This window comes from Gorilla gorilla, chromosome 15 (assembly GCF_029281585.2).
Source record: "Gorilla gorilla gorilla isolate KB3781 chromosome 15, NHGRI_mGorGor1-v2.1_pri, whole genome shotgun sequence".
NCBI classification, from domain to species: domain Eukaryota; kingdom Metazoa; phylum Chordata; class Mammalia; order Primates; family Hominidae; genus Gorilla; species Gorilla gorilla.
The window spans coordinates 84447267-84467472 of NC_073239.2; the positions used below are offsets into that span (position 1 = coordinate 84447267).

The 20206-nt window shown below is 50.8% G+C and overlaps 1 protein-coding gene across 4 annotated transcripts in view; it reads left to right on the forward strand.

Moving 5' to 3' along the window:
• PLEKHH1 (pleckstrin homology, MyTH4 and FERM domain containing H1) overlaps nt 1–20206 on the forward strand; it is a 56377-nt gene that overhangs the window by 22318 nt on the left and 13853 nt on the right. For 3 of the 4 annotated variants that reach the window (XM_055362165.2, XM_055362164.2, XM_055362163.2), the window contains exons 3-15: nt 419–484; nt 1861–2010; nt 4200–4283; nt 6524–6605; nt 6707–7464; nt 13690–13768; nt 14474–14565; nt 16305–16455; nt 16688–16830; nt 17832–17942; nt 18357–18443; nt 18798–18959; nt 19944–20024. In XM_055362165.2, the coding sequence (XP_055218140.2) occupies nt 419–484; nt 1861–2010; nt 4200–4283; nt 6524–6605; nt 6707–7464; nt 13690–13768; nt 14474–14565; nt 16305–16455; nt 16688–16830; nt 17832–17942; nt 18357–18443; nt 18798–18959; nt 19944–20024 (2046 nt within the window). The remainder of the gene's footprint in view (nt 1–418; nt 485–1860; nt 2011–4199; nt 4284–6523; nt 6606–6706; nt 7465–13689; nt 13769–14473; nt 14566–16304; nt 16456–16687; nt 16831–17831; nt 17943–18356; nt 18444–18797; nt 18960–19943; nt 20025–20206) is intronic. The other variant, XM_004055324.5, reaches the window with a different exon arrangement.

Here is a 20206-nt window from a genome sequence, read left to right on the forward strand (position 1 = left end):
ACAGGGTGGGCCCTATGGGAGCAGCAGCATGGCCCCACCTTCGACCCAATGCTGAGAGGAAAGGGGCCTCAGGAAGGGGAGACTGAAGCCAGGACAGGGTGGGATGCTCAGGAAGAATGACAGTGGAGCTGCTGCCCTCCCCGGACACCCTCCATCAGGACAAAAGAGCTGGGCCTCCACTCCCTCAGTAGAGAGGACAGCAGCCACGGGCTCTTCACCTGCCCCATGAACTCAGGATTAGGGAGCTGAGAGTTGCCTTGAAAATCCTTACCCTGACACTCTTGAGCCACTTGAGATGGGCACTTGAAGTCTGGCCTGTGTGCAGTGTGTGCACAGTTCTCTAAAGTGGCCTTGATGCCGTGTTCACAGTAGGGACATGGCACCTACATCTTACATCTCCCCTTTCTCTCTGGCCAAGCAGATGCAGGAGCTGGAGCAGAGGCTGCTGGAGGCAGAGCAGAGAGCAGAGAACGCCGAGACCCAGGTAACCAGGGGAGGGGATCGGCGGGAATATGCAGGGGAATGACCGTCGGCCCTTCCAGGCCCTTCCCACGGACACAGGTGGACACACACATCACCAGCAGTACTGTGTTATACCTGAACAAATGAGTGTGCGTGGAGCTTTCTGTGGGAGTAGAGTCTCTGGGTAAAGATCAGTGTAGCAAGTGGGTATAGTAGTCCAAATAGGCTAGACTATGCTGTGGTAACAAATTAAGTCTGAAGTCTCAGTGGTTTATCACATTTAATTCTCACTCATGGAACCTGTCCATTGAGGGTTAGCCAGTGATTCCGCTTCCACAGTCACTCAGGAATCCAGGTTAAAGGAGGCTTGCCTATCTTATAGCTGGACCACTTGGAATGCGCAGCCTTCTTGGTTGCCATGGCAAGGAAAGAAAGCTGGATGTATTTTTTATTAGAGATAGGGTCTTGCTATGTTGCCCAAGCTGGTCTCAAACTGCTGGGCTCAAGCTATCCACCTACCTCAGCCTCCCAAAGTGCTGGGATTACAGGCGTGAGCCACTGCGCCTAGCCTTATTTATTTATTTTATTTTTTAAATAGAGACAGGATCTCACTATTTGCCCAGGCTGGTCTTGAACTCCTGGGGTTTAAGCAGTCCTCCTGCCTCAACCTCCCAGAGTGCTGGGATTACAGGTATGAGCCACCACACCCACCCTGCACCAGCTTTTAAATACTTAAGCCCAGCGGGGTGTGACGGTATGCACCTATGGTCCCAGCTACTTGGGAGGCTGAGGCGAGAGGATCTCTTGACATCAGGAGTTTGAATCTAGCCTGGGCAATATAGCAAGATCTTATCTGTTTTAAAAAAATTTTAAATAAATATATACATACATACATACTTGAGTCTAGAAATGATGCACCATTTCCACTTGGACCCCATTGGTTGGATCAATGACATGGCTCCATCTAGCTGCAGAAGGGTTGAGAAATATGGGTCAGCACATGGCTGTCCAGTGAACAGTAAATATCTCTACCACGGTGGGGTTGGGACAGTTGCTCTCCTAGGCTGTTTGTCCTGCCCAACTCATTCCTCCTGGGATCCACAGAGGTCAATGGCACAAGACCCAGCTGCTTTTTCCACTTATCGTCTCCTCTGCCCTCCTCTTACCTATCTCTCCATTACTATGACCTAGAGTGGCCAAAATGAGTTTCTTCTTTGTCAGTCCTTCTTTTGCTCAGATTGGAACTTAATTGAATTAATTGGCTCAGACTGCCCTGGGTAAGGGCTGTGCCTGGGAGTCACAGCCTGGGGCATCAGACGGTGTCCCATCCCACGTTACTGGCCACTGCACACCCCGTGTGAGTGATGGGAGACACTATGAGATCATTGTACTTTTCAGGTGGGTGTCATGGAAGAGAAGGTAAAACTGTCCAATCTGAAGAATGTGGACTCTGAGGGGAGCCTGCACCGGAAATACCAAGAATTGCTGAAAGCCATAAAGGGCAAAGATGAGCTCATCAGCCAGCTAGAGGCTCAGCTGGAGAAGCAGGTAAGGGCTCATGCGCAAGGGAGCACCATGCCCTCTTCGACATCTGTACGGCTGGCCCCCAGCTTCCTGAGCTGTTCCGCTCAAGCCCTCTAGTGCTGGGGAACTCGCTCCCTCCTGAGCCTATTCTTTTCTGTGAAAATTTAATTATAGGAAGGACTGTTCCTCCCACATCTGCTCATTAGAAGCCAGGCAGGGGATAGAGTAGAAAAAGGAGCTTGGAGGCAGACTGATCTGGGTGTGAAGCCCACCTCTGGCACCTGCTGCCTCTGACAGTGGGCCAAGTGTTTAAGTCACTGATTCTTATTTTACACATTTATAAAAGAAGGGTGGAAACACCTCACAGAGCTGCTGGGAGAGGCAACCTATGTGACCTGTGCCTAGTGTCAGGCACGTGGTCAGTACTTGGTAAGGAGAACTTTTCTTTCTCCATTCTGGCCTTGTCGTGCCCTGCCAAGATGAGATACTTGATACTTGGCTGTAGTATGATCAGAGCTGCACAGAGCTGGATGGTCAGTCGTGGCCAGCTGGTTGCCCAAAGTTTCTTAGTGAAGCTGAAGAGGCAGAGACCAAAGTTGTTGCCTCCTCAGAAAACCAGGGTCTTCCCTTCTGAGCACATGGGAGCCCAGGAGAGGCCACTGCCTGGCATTTCAGCTCCACTCGGCACCTTTGCTCCTGAGAGGACTTCTGGAACATCTACCTGCCAGTTCCTGTGTCCTGCCTTCTCCCCTTCACAATCTCACCAACTCCATCCCAGTTCTGTCCCTTTCCTCTGCCACTGGCCTTACCTACCCAGCTTTCCCCTCGTGCCAGAATGCCATCATTTCCAACTAAACACCCCACAGTCTGGACAGATGACTTTTAATTTCCTACACATGCCTTCTCCATGTAGGAGAAGCCGATCCTGGTGGTGCCTTCCAACCATCATGGGCAGATTCATGTTTACCCATCAGCATTAACCCAATAGGCCCTTAATGGAGGTGCCTTTGTATGCTGTGGGGTACCATGTGTTCCTGAAAATTGATGGAAGAATAGAATTTTGACACATGGAATCTCTGATCAATTCTTCCATTGATTTTAGACATACCTTCTCTTCTGAGTAGCTCATAGTTAGAAGTGGCAGCATCCTGGGGGTTGGTGGACAAAATGACTCCTGCTAAAGCTCCTTAGGTCAGAAAAAAGGTCATTTTACAATTGGAATCAGTAGGTCAATCTCATAAAAGAAAAGGCACTGTTTTGTGAGTCAAGAGACCTGGTTTTAGTCCCAGCTGTGCCATGAATGGACAGAGGCAAGTCACTTCTTGCCATAGCCTTAGTTGCCACAGAAGCACAAAGACAATATCAAACCAGGTCAGGGTTGGCCAACTTTTTCTGTAAAGTCCAGGTAGTAACTATTTTATGTTTTGTGGGCCACAGGTCTCTGTTGCAACTGGTCAAAGCTGCTGTTGTAACATGGAAGCAGCCACAGATAATACGTAAATGAATGAGCATGGCTGTATTACAATGCAACTTTATTTACAAAAACAGGTCTGGGTGGGGGCAAGCAGGTGGAGGACTGGATGTGGCCTGAAGGCCATTGTTTGCCACACCTTAAACTAGATGACCTTTAAGGTCCTTCCAGCTCTGAAATACTGAGAGTCTGACGTTGTCTGATGCTGGGATTATAGGCATGAGCCACCATGCCCAGCCAGGCTGCTCCTCTTTAGATGCCAACCTTTTCAATCATCTCCTCTTTTGACTACTTTGATGGAAATACCTCAGTTATCTGCAATTTTGCCTTATTTTTTTGTTTTTTAACTATAAAGGTAACATATGCTTATAGTTAAAAATAAAAAAACGGCCAGAGGAGTATAAAATAACAAGTCACCTCTCTCTCCCTCCCCAGTCCTTGATTTCCACTCCTCACTATTAACTTTGCTTGCATATGGAGGCACAGCGTTCTCCTTCCATGTCAGGGATATGCCACGTTTATTCAGCCAACCCCTTCGTGGTGAACACTTAGACTATTTCCAGTTTTCAGTTTTTAAATTTTGTGTTACCTTATCAAATAATATTGCAACAAACGATTTCTGCTCACTGGCTTTGCGAGGTCAGTGGCACGCACACTTGACCTTTCTTGGGGTTTCCCACCTCCAGTCAGTCACTCTCCTGGTGATTGTTGGGATTAACGGAAGGCCCTCTCTTTCTTGCAGAAGCAGATGAGGGCAGAGGAAGCAAAAACTGTTCAAGAAAAAGCTGCAAAGATCAAGGAATGGGTGACACTCAAGTTGGCAGAGGTGGGTTGGAAACTCATCTTGGAGGCCTGCCAGAGGCATGGCTGGGCCTGCCCTGACCCCCGGAGTTTCCTGCCCCCTACTGTCTGGGGTGCCTCGGCTGACCTTCATTCTGTCCAGCACTTGTTTTGCATTCAGCCTCCATGCTGAGACACCGTAGTTCACTTCCCCTTTCCTTTTGTCTTGGTTGGGTCTCCCTGGAGCTCCTGACTAGCTTGGTGCTGGATTTAAGTTTGCGAGAAGGAATGTGTCTCACTTCTGAAAAGCCCCCTCAGTTTCTTTCTAGGAAGCCCACACAGGTCAGTGTCCACTCTCTCCACTTTCTCTTTTATTATTATTTATTTATTTATTTATTTATTTGAGACAGAGTCTCGCTCTCTCGCCCAGGCTGGAGTGTAGTGGCGCAATCTCGGCTTACCGCAACCTCCGCCTCCCGGGTTCAAGCGATTCTCGTGCCTCAGCCTCCCTGAGTAGCTGGGGTTACAGGCACGCACCACCATGCCCAGCTAATTTTTGTATTTTTAGTAGAGACAGGTTTCACCATGTTGGCCAGGCTGGTCTCGAACTCCTGACCTCAGGTGATTCACCCACCTCGGCCTCCCAAAATGCTGGGATTAAAGGAGTGAACCACCGTGCCCTGCTACTTTCTCTTCCATCCTCTTCATTCTTTTTAACTATTTGTGTGTGTGTGGTAAAATATACATAAAATGTACCATTTAAGTGTACAATTCAGCAATTTAGTGGCATTAAGTACATTCACAGTGTTGTGCAGCCATCACTGCTATCTATGTCTAAAATTTTTCCAAACAGAAACTCTGTACCCGCTAAACACTAACTTCCCATTCTCTCTTCCCCCATCCCCTGGTAACCTCTATTCCACCTTCCCTCTCTATCCATTTTTGTAGTTTATCACGTGCTGTACCTTTATTTAGGAAACTCAGGACTTGAAGCTACAGTGCTATCACCAACAGACAGAAAACAACCTCCTTCTAAATAAAAGGAGTGGGAATTGCAGTTTGGAAAAGGATGAACATATATCTCATAGAGTTTCGCTCTTGTTTCCCAGGCTGGAGTGCAATGGCACAATATCGGCTCACTGCAACCTCTGCCTCCTGGGTTCAAGCAATTCTCCTGCCTCAGCCTCCTGAGTAGCTGGGATTACAGGCACGCGCCACCACACCTGGCTAATTTTTGTACTTTTGGTAGAGACGGGGTTTCGTTATGTTGGCCAGGCTAGTCTTGAATTCCTGACCTCAGGTGATCTGCCCGCCTCAGCCTCCCAAAGTGCTAGGATTACAGGTGTGAGCCACCACACCCGGCTGACAAACATACATCTTTTCCTCTGTCCTCACACAAGTGGTTCACACGTGCAGGAGGGTATCGGCTCATTTGGCCTCCTATCCCCTTCTTTGGATGTACATCTCAGGTCACCTGCTAGACTGCAAGTTCTTGGAGACAGAACTGATGCCTGGCTTACCTGCGTATTCTCACAGTCCCAACCCTTGCTAAAAGATACTCAATAAAAGTGTGTTGGACTTAATTTAAAAGAAAATGCAGGCTGGGGGCAGTGGCTCACACCTGTAGTCCCAGCAGCACTTTGGGAGACCTAGGCGGGTGGATTGCTCGACACTAGGAGTTTGAGACCAACCTGGCCAACATGGCAAAACCCTGTCTCTACAAAAAATACAAAAATTAGCCGGGCATAGTGGCGTGCACCTGTAGTCCCAGCTACTCGGGAGGCTGAGGTGGGAGGCTAAGGTGGGAGGATGGTTTGAGCCCTGGTGGCAGAGGTTGCAGTGAGCCAAGATTGCACCACTGCACTCCAGCCTGGGTGATAGAGCCAGACCTTGTCTCAGAAAAGAAAAGAATATGCAGCAGCCACGCTCAGTGGCACATGCCTATAATCCCAGCACTTTGGGAGGCTGAGGTGGGCAGATCGTTTGAGTCCAGGAATTTGGGACCAACCTGGGCAACATAGCGAGAGCTTGTCTCTACAAAAAAATAAACGAAATTAACTGGGCCTGGTGGTGTGTGTCTATGGTCCCAGCTACTCAGGAGGCTGAGGTGGGAGGATCAGTTGGGCCTGGGAGGTCAAGGCTGCAGTGAGCCAAGATTGCTCCACTGCACTTCAGTCTGGCCAACAGAGCAAGACCCTGTCTCCAAAAAAAGAAAAAAAGAATTGAAAAAATACGTCTAAACCTGTAGGCTGGGTGTCCTAAATCTTCATTTTTCTTTTTGCTCAGCTTGAGATGGAGAATCAGCATCTGAAAAGCCATAATCAGCGCCTGGTGGAGCAGGTGGGATCCCTTCAAGATGCGCTAGAAGGTAGGCAGGCCAGGGTGTGCAGGTGTGCAGTAGGTGTGTTTGGTGGGTATGGGGCTGAGCTACGGGAGCTCTCAATGTGACTGTTTTTACCCGAATCACAGCTATTCAGATAGCTCCTTCGTGGAAGCTGCTGGTGCCCCCCCACGGAGCTGCAGAGCAGGATTCTGTCCCTTCAGAGCCGGGAATCCAGCCTATGGGCCAGGACAGTGGCTCCCAGGCCCAGGGTCTGAAGGCAGCTGTGCTTGCACCTTCCCCAGGTGCCCTGCAGAACAAGGACTCTGTTTCTGAAGCAGCAAGCCCCTTGGAGGATTCTAGTTCCAGCACGGTCCATTCTGGGGAAACAGTAGAGGCCAAGCCCCTTCAACCTCATCTGGGAAGAGAGAGCCCTCCCCACCAGCCATGCATGAAGCTTCTTACCTTCAGATGTAGTTCAGCTTCCTGGGGTGAGGGTCTGGTTACTGCTCAGAGAGGGATGCTCCCTGGGACAAAGACCTCTGCCAGGGAAGGTGGTCCTGGCAGCAGTCTGACCCTACCAAAGGTGCGGGCTCCTGGCACCCCGCGGGACAGCATCCAGTTGGCCAAAAGGCACCACAGCCAGCCCCAGGTGGGCCATGGGCACTTTGGCCGTGTGGTGAACATTGAGACTGAGGCCTTCTCAGCCCTCCACCCCTCTGGCCTTCCTGAGCTGGAGTCCCGAGCTAGGTCCCGGGAGGAACCAGAGAAGATGGAGATGGAGGAGCCACCCCCAGCAGGGAAGAATGAGGAAAGAGAGAGCCCGAAGGTCCTTGGAGCTGAGCTGGAGGAAGCGGAGCTGGGTAACAAGCCACCTACACCCCCGCTGCACCAGTTTTCATCCTGGGTAAGAGGCAACCTCCGGGCTGGGCAGAGGAGCAGAGCTAATGGCAAGAACACTGCTGGCTGAGCACAGCCATGCACTGAGCAGGAGAGGAGGCTGCTGGCATCCTCATGGTGGCCCTGGCAGGCGGGTACCATGGAGCCTGTGCAGACCACACAACCAATGAGGGTCAGCGCTAGAATTCAGAATGATGTGAATGGCGGTTGGCTGTCATTTCCTGAGTGCTCACCGTGCACCATACATTGAGCTGGGTGCCCTGCATACCTTTTCTCATTTAATCTTTGTGAGTCTTTCAGGTGGTCTGGTATGATGGTCAAGAGCATAGGCCCCAGAAGCAAACCACTAGGGTTGAACTGTTAACTACGTGACCTTGGACATGTTACTGAACCTCTGTGCCTCAGCTTCCCTGTCTATAAAATGGGGATAATAGTACCTACTTTATAGGGTTGTTATGAAAGTACTTACAGTAGTGGTTCACAGTAGGTGGTAGGTAAGTGTTGGCTATTTTTCTTTCTTTGTTTTTCTTTTTCTTTTCTTTTTTTTTTTGGGGGGGGGGGGCAGAGTTTCACTCTTACTGCCCAGGCTGGAGTGCAATAGCACAGTCTTGGCTCACTGTAACCTCTGCCTCCTGGGTTCAATCAATTCTCCTGCCTCAGCCTCCCAAGTAGCTGGGATTACAGGCATGCACCACCACGCCCAGCTAATTTTGTATTTTTAGTAGAGGCAGGGTTTCACCATGTTGGTCAGGCTGGCCTCAAACTCCTGACCTCAGGTGATCCACCCTCTTGGGCCTCCCAAAGTGCTGGGATTATAAGTATGAGCCACTGAGCCTGGCCTTTTTTTTTTTTTTCGAGACAGAGTCTTGCTCTGTCACCCAGGCTGAAGTGCAGTAGCACGGTCTCGGCTCACTGCAACCTCCACCTCCCAGGTTCAAGTGGTACTCCCACCTCAGTCTCCCAAGTAGCTGGAATTACAGGTGTGTGCCACCATGCCTGGCTAACTGTTTTTTTTTTTCTGAGACAGAGTCTTGCTCTGTTGCCCAGGCTGGAGTGCAGTGGCACGATCTCAGCTCACTGGAAGCTCTGCCTCCCAGTTTCACGCCATTTTCCTGCCTCAGCCTCCCAAGTAGCTGGGACCACAGGTGCCCGCCACCACGCCCAGCCAATTTTTTGTATTTTTAGTAGAGACGGGGTTTCACCATGTTAGCCAGGATGGTCTCGATCTCCTGACCTCGTGATCCGCCCGCCTCAGCCTCCCAAAGTGTAATTTTTATATTTTTAGTAGAGTCGGGGTTTCACCATGTTGGCCAGGCTAGTCTCAAAGTCCTGACCTCAAGTGATTCACCTGCCTAGGCCTCTCAAAGTGCTGGGATTATAGGCAACTGCGCCAGGCCAGCTTCCTTACTTGTAACATTGGATAAAATGTCTTGACGTCTGTCTGGTAGAAATACTTCAGAAGCAATGATCTGGTTGGTGGCCAAGGGTGGGGACACAGATGAAGCATGACTGGCCACACATCATTAATCTTTGCCAAGCTGGGCGATAGGCACGTGAGATCATTCTTTTTTTAACTGAGACAGGGTTTTACTCTGTCGCCCAGGCTGGAGTGCAGTGGTGCAATATTGGCTCACTGCAACCTCTGCCTCCTGGGCTCAAGCAATCCTCCTACTTCAGCCTTCTAAGTAGCTGGGACTACAGGCATGCACCACCACGCCTGGCTAATTTTTGTATTTTTAGTAGAGACAGGGTTTCACTATGTTGGCCAGGCTGACATTTTTTTTTTCTTTTCCTTTTTTTTTTTTGAGACAGAGTCTTGCTCAGTCTTGCCCAGGCTGGAGTGCAATGGTGCAATCACGGCTCACTGCAGCCTCAACTTCCCGGGCTCAAGCAATTCTCCCACCTCAGCCTCCCGAGTAGCTGGCACTACAGGCATGCACCACCATGCCCAGCTATTTTTTAATTTTTTGTGGAGATGGGCTAACACTATGCTGTTGCCCTGGCTGGTCTCGAACTCCCAGGCTCAGGTGGTCCTCCCACCTTGACCTCCCAAAGTGCTGGGATTACGGGTGTGAGCCACTGTGTCTGGCCCTGTACCTGACATTTTCCATGATAAAAAGTTAAAATAAAAATGAGACAGGCTATAAAAATGACATTTCACAGGTCACTAGTGAAAATGGCATGTGGGTATTAAGGGCTTCGCACGGAGCCTGTGGGAAGGGCTCCTTTCCTTGCAAGGAGTAAGGTGTGGTTTCTCCCTTTTACAGGTCAGGAAACCACTGTTCCCCACAGACTTAGGTACTTGCCCAAGGTCATGTAGTAGTTAGTGAGGGAGCCAGGCTTTATTTATTTATTTACTTGAGAGACGGTGTCTTGCTCTGTCACTCAGGCTGGAGTGCAGTGGCACAATCACAGTCCACTGCAGCCTTGTACTCCTGGACTCAAGGGATCTTTCCACCCCAGCCTTCTGAGTAGCTGGGACTACAGGTGCACACCACCACACCTGGCTAATTTTTTAAATTTTTTGTAGGGATGGAGTATCCCTATGTTGCCCAGGCTGGTCTCAAACTCCTGGCCTCAAATGATCCTCCTTTGTCAGCCATGAGAGCCACCTTACCTGGTCTGAGAGCCAGGCTTTAAATGTAGTTCCAGCTGCTTTGAAGCCCAGCTCTCACATTCCAGCTGTACTTCCTCTTAAGGGACATTGCCAGAGCTAAGGTCAGTCTTTGATTCATGGGCAGACATCCCCTCCACAGATGCTGCTGGGGTGTGTAGCAGTACCATGGGGGACAGCTAAGCGTTGGCTCCTGGCAGCAGGAGGAATGAGGTCACTTGGGAGAGGGGGTGACATCAGGGTGGACTCACCCCACACCACTGCTCGGGAGACCTGTATTTCCAGCAGTAACTCCCAAGGCCTCCTTTTGAAATGCTGGTTCGAATCCGGGCTCAGTAGCTTATGCCTGTAATCCCAGCACTTTGGGAGGCTGAGGCAGGCAGATCACTTGAGGTCAGGAGTTCGAGACCAACCTGGCCAACATGGCGAAACCCCATCTCTACTAAAAATACAAAAATTATTTGGGCATGGTGGTGCACGCCTATAGTCCTGGCTGCTCGGGAGCCTGAGGCAGTAGAATCGCTTGAACCCACGAGGCGAAGGTTGCAGTGAGCTGAGATTGCGCCACTGCACTCCAGCCTGGGCGACAAAGGAGATGATCTCCAAAACAAAACAAAGAAATGCTGGTTCGGGAGGCACACAGCCCTAGACTTTTGGGCTATATCCTTGGCAGTGACTGTTGATCAGCTTCTGGTTGTTTCAAGGACACCTGTAAGACTGGAGACCCAGTTGAGCCAAGAGTGGGGCACATCAGGAAGACTAGGGGATGGAAAAGCACTGGTCCCCTGGGCTGCTGGCTCTCTTCTTGCTCTGGAGTCCAAATGCAGAGGTTGGGAGCAGGAAGTAGTCAGGCAAGGAATGTGCAGCTGCTACCAGAGAGAAGCGTTGCTCACTTTGCCATTTTGCCAAAATACAGCCATTCACTGTGATAGCTTAAGAGTAGGTCTTGAGCCGGGTACAGTGGCTCACACCTGTAATCCCAGCACTTTGGGAGGCAGAAGCAGGTAGACTGCTTGAACTCAGAAGTTCAAGACCAACCTGGGCAACACGGCGAAACCCCATGTCTACCAAAAAAGATACAAAAATTAGCTGAGCATGGTGGCACATGCCGGTAGTCCCAGCTACTCAGGAGGCTTAAGTGGAAGTTAAGTTTGAGCCCAGGGAGGTGAAGGTTGCCATGAGTCAAGATCTTGCCACTGTACTCCAGCCTGAGTGACAGAGCCAGACCCTGTCTTGAAAAAAAAAAAAAAAAAGAGTGGGTCTTCTCTATCTGAACAGGTTAAGTGTATGTGTGTGAGAGAGAGGGTGGAGGAGGAGAGGAGGAATGGGGAGACGAGGAGTTATTGTCTCCTCTTATTCTGTATAGAAAATATATCAGATGACGTTCTCCCCAGGAACCTCAGCTGAACTCTGGTGATGAAGGTATTAAGGGGATTAAGGTATTAAGGGGCAGTGTCAGGTCTTCCCACAGAACCTCCCTGCCCCCAGCTAGGCCCCAAGGACCCAAGAATCAGCCAAAAGAATGTAAGGAGATCTCATCCTGTTTGCAATCCCCTTTGTAACTTGCTCCTGAGGAAAACAAGACACAATGCTAGCTCCTTCCCAGGCCCCTGAGGCATGATCACTCGTGTTCCGGGGAGAGCTTAAGAAATCACAGTGGCCAGAAGCCCAGCCTCTCTCTCTCCCAGGCAGGACCAATGGGGCAGTAACCATCTGGGGAGGGCGGTGGGGGAATGAAACGTCAGAGAACATTTCTCAATCTGACGGTGTGAGAAATACTTATGTATCTTAGAGTTTGGAAAGCCCTTTTTTCAGTTAACCCTTAAAACAACCTTGTGAGTTAGGCATTAGATAACCTTTTGTCAAACAGTCATAGGTTTCGTTTTACCTAAATCCTTCAAACTTCAGTTTCATTTCCTCTGCAAAGTTAGAGGCTTGTCCTTGGTTAAATTCCATGACCACTCTGGGCAGAAATAATCCTTTTTATGCCGAATTTTACTTGGGCCCGATGTATCTGCCCTACACGAGCACAGAAACTCCCTGCCCTGCCGCAGGGCCCTCCTTGGCCTCCTTCCTCACCGCCCCTCTGTCTCCTGCCGCCCCTCCAGTGATCTCAGCGTCTCATGGCAGCACTCATCAGCTCTGCCCTCTCTCCTCTCAGTTGTCCCAGGGCTGCTGCTCCCCTCTGGGATGACACCCCGATAGGCACCCACCTCCCTTCCAATGCCATCTCCTAGCCCATCTGACCCCACCAGGTGACAGCACATCTAGCTACCTCCCTGAGCCAACAGGGCATTCCTCCAAAGGCTGGTCAACCTTCCCTCGTCAGCCTTGGTGACTCACGTCAGCTTTGTTTTCCTTTAGGCTCAGTGGAGCAAACAGATCTAGAAGGTGCAGGGAACCCTGTGGGTTGTTTATGAGCAGTCAGGGCCATTAGGAAAAGCTCCTTTGGCCTGTGGCCTCCTTCAGACCCAGGGGCCCCCTCAGGACGGGCATTCTCCCAGTGTCTTCTGCATGGGGGTGCTGGAGTCCTATTGGGCTAAATAGGCTTTGTAGATTAGCCCTGAAGCCTAGCCATGATATGACATTATTCCTGCAGGGGAAAAAACGTGCCCTAAGTTCCCACATATGTTCATCACAGCACTACTCACAATAGCAAAGACATGGAATCAACCCAATGCCCATCAATGGTAGACTGGATAAAGAAAATGTGGTACATATACACCATGGAATACTGTGCAGCCATAAACAGGAATGAGGTCATATCCTTTGCAGGGACATAAATGGAGCTGGAAGCCATTATCTTCAGCAAACTAACGTAGGAACAGAAAACCAAACATTGCATGTTCTCACTTACAAGTGGGAGCTGGACAATGAGAACACATGGACACAGGGAGGGGAACATACTTAGTGGGGCCTGTCAGTGGATGGTGGCGGTGGGGGAGTATTAGGGAAAAGAGCTAAAGCATGCTGGGATTAATACCTAGGTGATGGGTTGTTAGGTGCAGTAGACCACCATGACACACGTTTACCTATATAAAAACCTGCACATCTTGCATACATACCCTGGAACCTAAAAAACAAACAAATTTTTTTTTAAAAAAAAGAAACAATAGAGAATTTTTTAAAAATGTGCCCTAAGTTCCAAACAACTGGCTTACAAAAGAGCCCTTGTCGTGTGGCCCCAGTGGCTTCCTCATTATCAATATCCCCAAATTCTGGGGGTTAGATCTTGAGACCCAAGGGTCTCTAAAACGGGTAGGATTCAGAGCAACAGTTTACTGACCCATCTTCTCTTGAACCTCCTTTGCCCCAAAGGTGAAGGGTGGAGGCAAGAGAGGGAACTGTTGGGCACTGATTATATTCCAGCTGTTAAATGCTTATGTTAAATATTTCGTTGATTCTCACAGCAGCCTGAAAGGTAAGTATTATTACCTCCATTTAGAGCAGAGGAAAATGAGTCTCAGAAATGAAGTAACTTGCCCAAGATTTGTTAGCCAGTCACTGCCCCCCACAGGTCTGCCGACCCCCAAAGCCATGCTTTTTCCTGCACATGCCTGGAGGGGGTGGGATGGGCATCATGCTGGGCCCTGAGCTTCCTGAGACCTCTTGTTTCAGGAGAGCCGGATCTATGCTGTGGCCACATCGGGCATGCGGCTCTCAGATGTGTCTCCCAGAAGTAATACTGCATGCTGCGGTGAGTTCCAAGTGAGGCTTGGAGGCACCAAACACCCAAGGTGGGCAGGGTGGGCAAGCGGGGAGGAGAAGACTCCAAGCAACACCCAGGGCCAGGGTTGGCTGGCCTACACTGTTCCCCTCCCCAGCAGGTGAAGTTCAGGTGAAATCACAGCAAGTCCCACCTAGGAGGGAAAGGGAAGTCGTACAGGTTCAGCCCATCACAGGAAAGTAGCCAGTCACAGAGCTGGAAGGGATCTGAGAGGGGGGCCTCCAGCCCAGCCTCCCACCTGCACAGGCTTCCCTTCTGCAGTGCCAGGGCCGTGGGTGGGAGGAGCCACAAGTGTCCTGATTTACATGAACCCCATTCACTGGCTCCTCTCCAGCCAGCCACCAAATCTCCACAACGAGGGCTGTGGGGTGGTCCCATAGCCGTATGATTTGTAACTCACATCTGCAACAGTGGAACACTGTGCAAGCCTCATGGAGGAGAAAGTGGTTAAAGGTAAGGCTTTTGGATTCTTTTGTGAGGGATCCTTTACCTCATGGAGATCATGGTCCCCAAAGGGAGTCAAGGGGAGAAGATGAACAGGGCCCTGGCCCCCCTCTTGAGATCTGTTACTGGCCTGCTCCTGGAGGGAATGCCATCTGCCCAGTTCTCTGCTTCCCCCACACCCCTTCCTGGGTTATGCCCTTGAGTAATCTCATTCCTCTCTTCCCTGCTCAGCTTCAAGCCCTCCTGCCCTTGTTTCCCCTGGGTCTTTCTCTGGCCTGGTCTACAAGAATGTCACTGTGCCTGTCTACACAGCACTGAAGGGGGTAAGAAACTGCTGCACAAAGAGGGGGTGTCTCATCAGGAAAGGCCCCTGGCCTCATCATCCAATGACTGGGGCGGGGCTCTAGGGCCAGGTTTCTGCACATGGTGACCCTGCCCAGGGAGCTCAGCCCAGCACGTGTCATTTTGTTTTATTGTTTATTAGGTTATTATAAAAATTCCACATTTACAAAAATGTGAATCAGTATGAACGTGGACAAGGTAAGAAGGTTACGCCTATGCCTGCTTTACAGCTCTCCCCACCTTTTCTCATGTCTGCCCCACTCCTCAGGTCCCAGAGGGCAGTGGGGCTCCTTCTAGAATTACTGAGGTATATTCCAACTTATATTCCCGTAATGTCACTACATTTTAAAAACAAAAATCAGATAGAATTGCAATATTTTCATACACATTTTTGTCTCTGTTATTGGTTTTTGAATAATAGTAATACTTGATAAAATTTTTTATAGAAGAATAAAAAACCAAAAGTGAAATTTCCTCTCACATCACTTTTCCCGAATTCCTAAGCCCAGAGGAAGCTATCATGAATGGTTTAGTGTTTATTCAGTAAGGCCTTCTGATGCATTTATAAATATGCAGCACACTCTCACTGTCTCCTGTGTGCACACAAAAGGTGCTCATATACATGTCATTCTATGCCTTGCTTGTTCCCCTAACCACGTGAATAACCACGTGTCAGGTCATCCTTCCCTACCTCCTCCTTTTTATTTTTCTGAGACGGAGTCTGGCTCTGTCGCCAGGCTGGAGTGCAGTGGTGCAACCTTGGCTCACTGCAACTTCCACCTCCTGGGTTCAAGCGATTCTCCTGCCTCAGCCTCCTGAATAGCTGGAACTACAGGCGCGCACCACCATGCCCAGCTAATTTTTGTATTTTTAGTAGAGACGGGGTTTCACCATGTTGGCCAGGATGGTCTTGATCTCTTGACCTTGTGATCCGCCTGCCTCAGCCTCCCAAAGTGCTGGGATTACAGGCATGAGCCACCATGCCTGGCCCCTACCTCCTCCTTCTATAGGTGTCCAGTACCCTTGGTATCGAAGCACCATAACTATTAATACCTAAAGCTTTCCTCCAATAATAATTTAGGCTGTGTCCCTGTTTTTCTCTAAAATGAATGTTGCCATGAACATCACTGTGCACATATATCTTTGTGAACTTATATCTACATGTGTCTGTAGGACAGAGTTCTAGAGGTAGGATTTCTGGGCAAATTATATACATGTTTTAATTTTTGACAGGTACTGCCAAATTACCTTCTAAAAATGCCTTACACACTAGAGTTTTTTCCCCCATCTTCTCCCCATACTCTCACCAACACTGAGATAGTCAGTCACTTTAAATGTTTGCCAATGGAGATGCAATCATTGATTGTTGCGACGTCCCCACACATTTTTAAAGCTCGCATGGCACACTTAGTCTGTGGTGTAGCTTTCTGGCCCCCTAGTGGCAAGGAGCGAGGGTCACAGTGGGCAGGCGTTCAGTCGTGATGGGCAGCTGCTTTGGGGACCACAGAAGATGGTGTGTGGGAAGGGAGGCCTGAGAAGCATGGAGGTCATGACACAGGAGTGAGGCCAGGAGGGACCTTACACTGGACGGTTGTCTGTTCAGAGTCCCGGCTGGGGGTTGGCCACACCATGGGCACTTGGACCAGGAGTGCAAGCTGCAGGGTTGGGAGAGGACTGTTTTGCCACCTGAGCTGCAGTGAGGGAGGGGCCTGTCTTGCAGAGAGCCACACAGATCAGCAACATGCCCTTTATGGACGAGTCCTCTGGGTCTGACGATGACTGCAGCTCTCAGGCGAGTTTCCGAATCTCCGTCCCCTCCTCTGAGTCCAGGAAGACCAGCGGACTAGGCAGCCCCCGGGCCATCAAGAGAGGTACAGAGAAGGGGAGCAGGGGCAGGGTGCAGCAGCAAGGAGCCCCTCACCTCTTCCCATGGGCGCTTGAACATGGGGGTCCCCACTTGATCTGAGCTCGTGACCCCCCAGCAGCTCCACCCCCAGCCCCAGAGACCGGGTCCCGGGTGGGTGGTCAAGGCTCAGCAGCTCCTGGGCTGCGTGAGTCGGGGAGGTGTGGGACCCGGGCCTTGACTCCTCCTCCCTCGGCAAGGCGTCTCCATGTCCTCACTGAGCTCCGAGGGTGACTATGCCATCCCCCCGGACGCCTGCTCACTGGACAGTGACTACTCAGAGCCTGAGCACAAACTGCAGCGCACCTCATCCTACTCCACCGACGGGCTGGGCCTGGGCGGGGTGAGCCGGGAAACGGGCAGGGGCAGGGTGGAAGCAGAATGTCAGCAGAGGCTGCTGGGGCCCTCAGCACAAGACATAGGCAGTAGCTGCCTGAAGTGAGGGGTCCCTAGAGCTGGGGGATGGGGGCAGGGGGCGTGGGCTGGGGGGGTGTACAGTAATGGAGTCAGACACACAGACCCCACAAGGAAGGAAGGAGGGAGCCCAGAGAGCTCCTGGAATACCAGCAATGGCCAGTTACTGAGAGCCTGCTGTGGCCCACCAGGCCCCATGAAGAGTTTTCCATATATGACTTTGTTCTATCACCTGGAATACTAACGCAAGCTAACATTTATTGAACTCTTAGAGGGCACCAGGCACTGCTCAGTTTCCAGGCATTGTCTCATTTGTCCTCACAATCCTTTTGGGGTCATTAGCCCATCTTATGGATGAGAAGCCTGAGGCTCCAAGCTGTGCCACTACATGCCAGGGCTAGCATCCAATCCCGATGTAATTCCGCATCCCTCGCCCCACACCTCTCTGCTGCCCCATCATCTCCCTGGCTCCATGACCCTCCAGTCCTGCCTGGCTGATGTGTCCAGGTTGCCCAGACCTGCCTTGCCCTCTCCCTGCTCTGTGCTGCCTGGAATGGTCTTCTTCCTCCTCTCAGTCTTTGAGGGAGAGGCTGAACTATCGTAACAAGGCCAGCTCAGGGCCGGCTCTCTCCTGACGCTCTCCCTGGCCAGGCTCTCCCTCTAGCAGCCCCTGCTCTGCTACCTTCTCATAGTGAGGTCTTCCCCAGCTAGCATGGGAGCCCTTCCTTGGCAGGACCACCCATGTTTTATTTAGTCCTCTCTGAACCATAGCAGGGCATGGTACTCTGAAAATACACTGAGTAGGTACTCAATAATTTTGTATTTAATTGATGACCGAGTAGTGAGGCAGCTGGACCACTTGGACCTGTGTGATGTCTAGGAGCCCTGAGTGATTTCCCCTTTCTTCATCTACACCCTTCCACCCCTCAGGAGTCACTGGAGAAGTCGGGCTACCTGCTGAAAATGGGGAGCCAGGTGAAGACGTGGAAGAGGCGCTGGTTTGTCCTGAGACAGGGACAGATTTTGTACTACAAGTCCCCGGTGAGAGTCTCCCCGCCCAGCACTGCAGTCAAAAGGTCTCCACGTCACACCCTGGACTATGTCAGATGGGATGGAGGAGGGGGAATGTGGCCCAAGGCCAGAGGGCAAAGGTCTGGCAGGTGGGGAGAGGCAACCTCACTGGGCCCCTGAGGCTTTGAGCCACACTTGGGGACCTAAGCCTGGCCGTGAGTTTCAGAATGAAATAGGGAGGTTCTCAGAAGGACCCATGTTCCTGATTAAGGTTCCATTTAGCTATAATCAGAATCTAGAATAAGTCACCCATCATAACACAGCCAGAATGCTGGGAATCATGTTTCCCTTTGCTTATGACGTGGAGGAAGATCTGAGGGTAAATGAGGTGCTCCGGAAAGGCTCCACATTCAGTGGCTCTCCTCCCCAATACTTTCTTTACAGAGTGATGTCATCCGGAAACCTCAAGGCCAAGTGGATCTGAACTCTCGCTGCCAAATTGTTCGAGGGGAGGGTTCACAGACGTTTCAGGTGAGCACGCTCCTGGCTGCTAGTATTTTAGACAGAAGAGGTGCTGGGTTTGGATATGGCCGTGAGTGAGACAAAGATGGGGCCAAATGAGCATGAATGGAAGACTTCAGATCAACATTTGGACATGATCCTAACTTGTAAGTACAAGAAAGGAAGATGAGACAGAATATGAGAGATGGAGTGAAGGAAGGAGAGACAGGGAGGAAAAGATGAGGAGGAAAAGAAAGGAGGGAGCACTAGGGCAGGCAGAAGGCCAGCCCCTTGGGTTCAGGGACAGGTGCCACCTCGGAGCCAGGTCCTGGTTACTCCATTCTCCCAGCGTGCTGCCCCACCCCCACATCTTGCCCTCCACAGCTCATCTCTGAGAAGAAAACCTACTACCTGACGGCCGATTCACCCAGCCTGCTGGAGGAGTGGATCCGAGTACTCCAGAGCCTGCTGAAGGTGCAGGCCACCGGGCCTCCAGCTCTGCTTCGGGGTGGCACCAAGCCCACCGTGAAGGGCTGGCTGACCAAGGTACAGGGTGGGGCTGATAGGGCAGGAACATGTGCCTCCTGCGAATCAGGGGAGCCAGGATTGGGGTGCCGAGGGTGGAGGGTTCCCCCTTATACGGGGCTCCTTTCTCTGGGAGCCTCCTCACAGTGACTCGCTGGCCAGCCCTCAAACGTGGTCTGGCCACACAAGGTGATGGCGAGTGATTCCCCGGAAGCAAATCAGGGTTGTTGGAACAACTATTCTCAAGAAAGAGAAGGGAAGGGACTATCTTGTATCCATTTTGAGGTCATTAGGGGCTGTCACCCACCCCCACCTTATACCTGCCTCAGTGTTAATAGTGGGAGGAAGAGACCTGGGCGAGGTAGGTATGGCTCCTCAAAGACTTAAAGTATCCCAGGCCTGCCCTAAAGACATTTTTGTTAGGGCTCTTCTGGTTGAAAAGAGCAGAGAAGCAGTTGTTAAACCCAAGAAAATGGAAGTTAACAAGGAAGTACATTAGCTAGACCAGAACACCAGCAGGAACCAAAGCGACTTGCACTCAGCAAGCTCAGGGCTGGCAGGCTCGCTGTGTGCCTCTGCTTCTCGTTCAATCTGTTTATGTCATTCTCCTTCGCCCGTGTGCAGCTTCCGTTCCTTCATGACGCATGGTTGCCCAAGGGCTTCAGCCTGCTGTTTTCCCTCCCTCTCTCCCGGCACCCTGACAACTGTGGCTTCTGCCACCTAGCAAGTTCTTCCCATTTTCATATGCCTGGAGGGGACATCTGATTGGCCTGGCTAATCGTTTCATGGCAGGTCATAGGTCACTGAATAGCCCATGATGGCTGGGGTGCCACAGGGTGTCATGGCACCCTGTGAAAGGGGTGGTTCCATTAGTAGGGAGCCCAAATGGCATCTCCATCTCTACCATAGGTCAAATTTGTCTGCCTGTGGCTTCTATTTGCCAGTCCTGGATTTACTTCTAGAGTTACCTAGTTCTCATAATGCCAGTTCATTTCTGTCTTACAGGTAAAGCATGGCCACTCCAAGGTGGTCTGGTGCGCTCTTGTTGGGAAAACCTTCTACTACTATCGGAGCCATGAGGACAAGGTACTTCTCAGCCTCCTCACAATACTCACTCTCCTGCTTCCCCCGAAGCACATGACTGCCACTCCATGTCCTGATGAAAGTCCCTACCCCACGTAACCCCACAATAAATACAAAATCAGTTGGCTGGATCCCTCCAGAGTGTGAGATTCTGCCTGTCTAGGTCTCTGGTGCTTCTCCAAGCA